General features: G+C 40.7%; 1 protein-coding gene across 1 annotated transcript in view; it reads left to right on the top strand.

Moving 5' to 3' along the window:
* The first annotated feature begins 2318 nt into the window (after positions 1-2318).
* LOC124037472 (anoctamin-9) overlaps positions 2319-6888 on the top strand; it is a 190882-nt gene continuing 186312 nt past the window's right edge. The window contains exons 1-2 of the mRNA XM_046352210.1: positions 2319-2534; positions 4920-5012. Of these exons, the coding sequence (XP_046208166.1) occupies positions 2514-2534; positions 4920-5012 (114 nt within the window). The 5' untranslated portion in view covers positions 2319-2513. The remainder of the gene's footprint in view (positions 2535-4919; positions 5013-6888) is intronic.

Here is a 6888-nt window from a genome sequence, read left to right as displayed (position 1 = left end):
CTCTATCCTCTCTGTCTTACAGTCTCTCCTCTCCCTATCCTCTCTGTCTTATAGCTTCTCTATCCTCTCTGTCTTACAGCCTCTCCTCTCTACCCTCTCTGTCTTACAGTCTCTCCTCTCCCTATCCTCTCTGTCTTATAGCTTCTCTCTATCCTCTCTGTCTTACAGCCTCTCCTCTCTATCCTCTCTGTCTTACAGTCTCTCCTCTCCCTATCCTCTCTGTCTTATAGCTTCTCTCTATCCTCTCTGTCTTACAGCCTCTCCTCTCTATCCTCTCTGTCTTACAGTCTCTCCTCTCCCTATCCTCTCTGTCTTATAGCTTCTCTCTATCCTCTCTGTCTTACAGCCTCTCCTCTCTATCCTCTCTGTCTTACAGCCTCTCCTCTCTATCCTCTCTGTCTTACAGCCTCTTCTCTCCCTATCCATCTTGTCATGTGGAGGTTGTGTGTGTGTGTGTGTGTGTGTGTGTGTGTGTGTGTGTGTGTGTGTGTGTGTGTGTGTGTGTGTGTGTGTGTGTGTGTGTGTGTGTGTGTGTGTGTGTGTGTGTGTGTGTGTGTGTGTGTGTGGACATGGGTGTGTGTGTGTGTGTGTGTGTGTGTGTGTGTGTGTGTGTGTGTGTGTGTGTGTGTGTGTGTGTGTGTGTGTGTGTGTGTGTGTGTGTGTGTGTGTGTGTGTGTGGGGGGGACATGGTTTGGCTGTGTATTGCTGTAACCACTACCTCTCCAGATACTGGATTTGGGAGGGCTTGGGAAGTCCAAATGAATGGTGAGGACTGTAGACAGGCGTCCTGTCCTCTGTAGTAACAGGACATTGGTTGGTTCCACTCAGACCCCGTTTGGGATTAAAGAGGGTCAAAGAGAAGAGGAGATACCACTTCATAGTGTATATATATATACATGTAATGCCTTCTGATTAGGTGGACGTCTCGGTTCATAGACAATCAAACTGGATCAATGTCTGACTTGTAACATACAGTGTATGTAGAAATGTAAACAGCATTTTGGCAAGAGATTCAGATCTCTTAATTTCACAGTATTGGTGCCGACAGTCACAGGGACCCTGGTTTGAGTCGTGGTAGTAGGGGCCTTTTTCCTAATACTCCACATCGGTGTCAGGGCCAACGAAAGCGCCCCTAATTCGCCATGAGAAATTCATCTTAGATTGTTTTGGGGGGAGTTTAAATATTTAAAGCAGTTGTTATTATTGAATGAAATAATTGACCCAGATCATTGCTACAAAGTGCTGTGATTTTTTTTTATACTGACTAAATTTTTGAACTCAACATGCAATAATTTCAAAGATTTTACTGAGTTACAGTTCATATGAGGATATAAGTCAATTGAAATAAATACATTAGGCTCTAATCTATGGATTTCACATGAGTGGACAGGGGTGCAGCAATGGGTGGGCCTTGGAGGGCATAGACCCACCCACTTGGGAACAAGGCCCAGCCAATCAGAATGCATTCCCCCCCCAGACAATTCTTCAGGTGAAGAAGATGAATGTGGAGGATAGAGTGGTGACACGTGGTCTACGGTTGTGGATGTAAATTCTCTAAAACGACATTGGAGGCGGCTTATGGTAGAGAAATTAACATTAAATTATCTGGCAGCAGCTCTGGTGGACATTCCTGCCAGTCAGCATGCCAATTGCACACTCCCTGAAAACTTGAAACATCTGTGGCATTGTGTTGTGTGACAAAACGGCACGTTTTAGAGTGGCCTTTTATTGTCCCCATCACAAGGTACTGTGTAATTACACCTGTGTAATTATCATGCTGTTTTATCAGCTTCTTGATATGCCACACCTGTCAGGTGGATAGATTATCTTGGCAAAGGAGAAATGTTCACTAACAGTGATGTGAATACATTTGAGCACAACATTTAAGAGAATAGCTTTTTTTATTCAGATCATGAAACATGAGACCAACATTTTATATTGTCGCGTTTATATTTTAGTTCAGTGTATTTCAGCGTCTTCTCACCTTACAACCGCGCTGCCTATTTGCGGTCCTTTAAAATGTGTACTCTGCCGCCACCTGTCGGTTGTCAGCAGGTACTGTACACAATCATTCTGAGATTTCCAACTTCTTGATGCCCAGATTGAATAACTATCAAACGAATTATTTACACATAATAACGCATAATAACTCCGTTTAACCAACCAAGTAGTATGCTAGCAAATATTTCTGCTGTTATTTCAAACCACAACACATCCCAATTCCAAAGGTTGTCAGCGGACCAAGAGAGTAGTTAAACCACCTAGTGACATCACTGTGCAACAGGTAAAGTCGCTTTTACATTCCTGAGCCTGAGAAACGAACACGGTGTTTGAGTTTCTTGGGAAAGTACGGAAGAAGTGGTTTGACAGGTGCATCGAATGCTATTTTTGTTACGTGTAAATGTTGAATAAAAAAAATAAGAATCGTCCTTTGAGCGCGCGGTGTGGCTTGGTCGTCGGTCGCCTAAAGAGGAGAGCTCTCTCTGATTGTGTTGAACACCTATTCAGCTGCCATGTCGCGGCACAGGAGACAGGTAGATACAACTCTTTTTTTTAAATAATAGACGGCTGATTAAATGGGGATACACATGCATGTCAACAAGCTGTTTGAGTATCCGTTTAGCCTCCATACTCTAACTAACTAACTATACATGGTCCTGTGTAGCTCAGTTGGTAGAGCATGGCGCTTGTAACGCCAGGGTAGTGGGTTCGATCCCCGGGACCACCCATACGTAGAATGTATTCACACATGACTGTAAGTCGCTTTGGATAAAAGCGTCCGCTAAATGGCATATATTATTATTATTATTATTATTATACATGAACAAGTAATCGGCATAGGCCTACGTTTGTATTGATTACTGTTGACTATATATTTGTGGTGGTCTTTCACATAGTGGGTAAATTGATTCATTTCACCGCTAGGAAGAAATAGATGAATGGGCAGTGGAATATGATCCTGTGATTGACCTTGATTGCATAGGCTACATGATCAAATATTGCATAATTCCACTTTGTTTTATTTGCGTAGCATAGCTAGGTTTAGGTTACGCATTGACATAAGTGGGCCCACGCGCTTTCTCTCAACACGCGCTACGATACACCGGTCATATAGCTTATTCTATGATAATATATGGCCTGATGAGTTGTTCTCTGCGGACTGTAGTCTATTGTAATTGTGTTCTATTGTAATGACAGATACGTATCTGTTATCCCCTGAAACGTGAAGGCTGACCCGCACATAGTGAATCATCGCTTTTAAAAAATTAGGTCACAAAAAAGGAGTGACTGGAATTTTTTTTTTTCAACATACAATTCACATCTTCTGGCGTCTTTAGGGGCTCAAGAGAAGTGTGTTGTTTGTGTGTCTCGGGTTTATGTCACTTGTAATATCTTTAATTAGATATAACTATGAACAAGAGTACCAGTCACAAGTTTGGAAACACCAACTCATTCAATGGTTTTTCTTTGTTTTTACTACATTGTAGAATAATAGTGAAGACACCAAAAACTATGAAGACATCAAAAACTAGAGGATAAGGGGCGGCAGCCATGTTGTCAGCGTAGCCTAGTGGTTAGAGCGTTGGACTAGTAACCGGAAGGTTGAGAGTTCAAGCCCCCTTTCCCAGGCCGTCATTAAAAATAAGAACGTGTTCTTAACTGACTTGCCTGTTTAAATAAAGGTCAAATTAATTAATTAATTTTTTAAATTAGAGCTCTCATCATGTTTTTTAACTACACCTCAGATTGCAGCCCAAATTAAGACTTCACAGAGTTCAAGTTACAGACACATCTCAACATCAACTGTTCAGAAGAGACTGTATGAATCAGGCCTTCATGGTCAAATTGCTGTAAAGAAACCACTACTAAAGGACACCAATAAGAAGAAGAGACTTGCTTGGGCCAAGAAACACAAGCAGTGGACATTAGACTGGTGGAAATGTGTCCTTTGCTTTGCTGGTGACACTGTCTGTGATTTATTTAGAATTCAAGGCAAACATAACCAGCATGGCTAACACAGCATTCTGTGCTCACAAGTGCTCAGCATATGTGGGAACTCCTTCAAGACTGTTGGAAAAGCATTCCAGGTGATGCTGGTTGAGAGAATGCCAAGAGTGTGCAAAGCTGTCATCAAAGGCAAAGGAAGGCAACTTTGAAGAATCTCAAATATTAAATCTATTTGGATTTGTTTAACACTTTTTTGGTTACTGCATGATTCCATATGTGTTATTTCATAGTGTTGATGTCTTCACTATTATTCTACAATGTAGAAAAATAATAAAAATAAAGAAAAAACCTTTAATGAGTTGGTGTGTCCAATCTTTTGACTGGTACTGTATGTATATTTTTCTACACATGAGAAATAAAACACTGCGTTTAGGTTACTAGGTTACTATGTTACTAGGTTACTAGGTTACTATGTTACTCTCAGCACGAACAAAGAACTAGGAAGACTAACTGGATCGAACTAGGAAGACTAACTGGATCGTATCGTTGCACCTCTGTTGCCGTAGAAACACTCTTCACCCCGGACATGTATAGCAAGCAGAAGTCAATGCATCGCGGCCCTCACAGCTAACGTCCATTTGGAAACTCCTACTCACCTTGCTGTGTGGTTCTGTGTTCTCATCATGTTTTAGGCCAGCATCGAACTCCTACTCACCTTGATGTGTGGTTCTGTGTTCTCATCATGTTTTAGGCCAGCATCGAACTCCTACTCACCTTGATGTGTGTTCTCATCATGTTTTAGGCCAGCATCGAACTCCTACTCACCTTGCTGTGTGGTTCTGTGTTCTCATCATGTTTTAGGCCAGCATCGAACTCCTACTCACCTTGATGTGTGTTCTCATCATGTTTTAGGCCAGCATCGAACTCCTACTCATCTTGCTGTGTGGTTCTGTGTTCTCATCATGTTTTAGGCCAGCATTGAACTCCTGGAGCTGATGGGAGTGGTGAAGGAAAACGGGAACCATTTTGATAGTCCTGAGACATCACCACTACTTCCCTCAGTGGTAAGAGATGACTGATGAAACACAGGCCTAGTTCACTGTATTACTGTATGTAAAACCAGATTGACAGTGCATTGCTGGTTGTTTTATATAGTCTATGGACAGTCATACAGTGCATTGCTGGTTGTTTTATATAGTCTATGGACAGTCATACAGTGCATTGCTGGTTGTTTTATATAGTCTATGGACAGTCATACAGTGCATTGCTGGTTGTTTTATATAGTCTATGGACAGTCATACAGTGCATTGCTGGTTGTTTTATATAGTCTATGGACAGTCATACAGTGCATTGCTGGTTGTTTTATATAGTCTATGGACAGTCATACAGTGCATTGCTGGTTGTTTTATATAGTCTATGGACAGTCATACAGTGCATTGCTGGTTGTTTTATATAGTCTATGGACAGTCATACAGTGCATTGCTGGTTGTTTTATATAGTCTATGGACAGTCATACAGTGCATTGCTGGTTGTTTTATATAGTCTATGGACAGTCATACAGTGCATTGCTGGTTGTTTTATATAGTCTATGGACAGTCATACAGTGCATTGCTGGTTGTTTTATATAGTCTATGGACAGTCATACAGTGCATTGCTGGTTGTTTTATATAGTCTATGGACAGTCATACAGTGCATTGCTGGTTGTTTTATATAGTCTATGGACAGTCATACAGTGCATTGCTGGTTGTTTTATATAGTCTATGGACAGTCATACAGTGCATTGCTGGTTGGTTGTTTTATATAGTCTATGGACAGTCATACAGTGCATTGCTGGTTGTTTTATATAGTCTATGGACAGTCATACAGTGCATTGCTGGTTGTTTTATATAGTCTATGGACAGTCATACAGTGCATTGCTGGTTGTTTTATATAGTCTATGGACAGTCATACAGTGCATTGCTGGTTGTTTTATATAGTCTATGGACAGTCATACAGTGCATTGCTGGTTGTTTTATATAGTCTATGGACAGTCATACAGTGCATTGCTGGTTGTTTTATATAGTCTATGGACAGTCATACAGTGCATTGCTGGTTGTTTTATATAGTCTATGGACAGTCATACAGTGCATTGCTGGTTGTTTTATATAGTCTATGGACAGTCATACAGTGCATTGCTGGTTGTTTTATATAGTCTATGGACAGTCATACAGTGCATTGCTGGTTGTTTTATATAGTCTATGGACAGTTTTATATAGTCACAGTCATACAGTGCATTGCTGGTTGTTTTATATAGTCTATGGACAGTCATACAGTGCATTGCTGGTTGTTTTATATAGTCTATGGACAGTCATACAGTGCATTGCTGGTTGTTTTATATAGTCTATGGACAGTCATACAGTGCATTGCTGGTTGTTTTATAGTCTATGGACAGTCATACAGTGCAGTATAGTCTATGGACAGTCATACAGTGCATTGCTGGTTGTTTTATTGGACAGTCATATATAGTCTATGGACAGTCATACAGTGCATTGCTGGTTGTTTTATATAGTCTATGGACAGTCACAGTTGCTGGTTGTTTTATATAGTCTATGGACAGTCATACAGTGCATTGCTGGTTGTTTTATATAGTCTATGGACAGTCATACAGTGCATTGCTGGTTGTTTTATATAGTCTATGGACAGTCATACAGTGCATTGCTGGTTGTTTTATATAGTCTATGGACAGTCATACAGTGCATTGCTGGTTGTTTTATATAGTCTATGGACAGTCATACAGTGCATTGCTGGTTGTTTTATATAGTCTATGGACAGTCATACAGTGCATTGCTGGTTGTTTTATATAGTCTATGGACAGTCATACAGTGCATTGCTGGTTGTTTTATATAGTCTATGGACAGTCATACAGTGCATTGCTGGTTGTTTTATATAGTCATACAGTGG

Source organism: Oncorhynchus gorbuscha, linkage group LG06, assembly GCF_021184085.1.
Source record: "Oncorhynchus gorbuscha isolate QuinsamMale2020 ecotype Even-year linkage group LG06, OgorEven_v1.0, whole genome shotgun sequence".
NCBI lineage: Eukaryota > Metazoa > Chordata > Actinopteri > Salmoniformes > Salmonidae > Oncorhynchus > Oncorhynchus gorbuscha.
The sequence above is the reverse complement of the archived record's forward strand: the minus strand, read 5'-3'. Positions and strand labels throughout refer to the sequence as shown.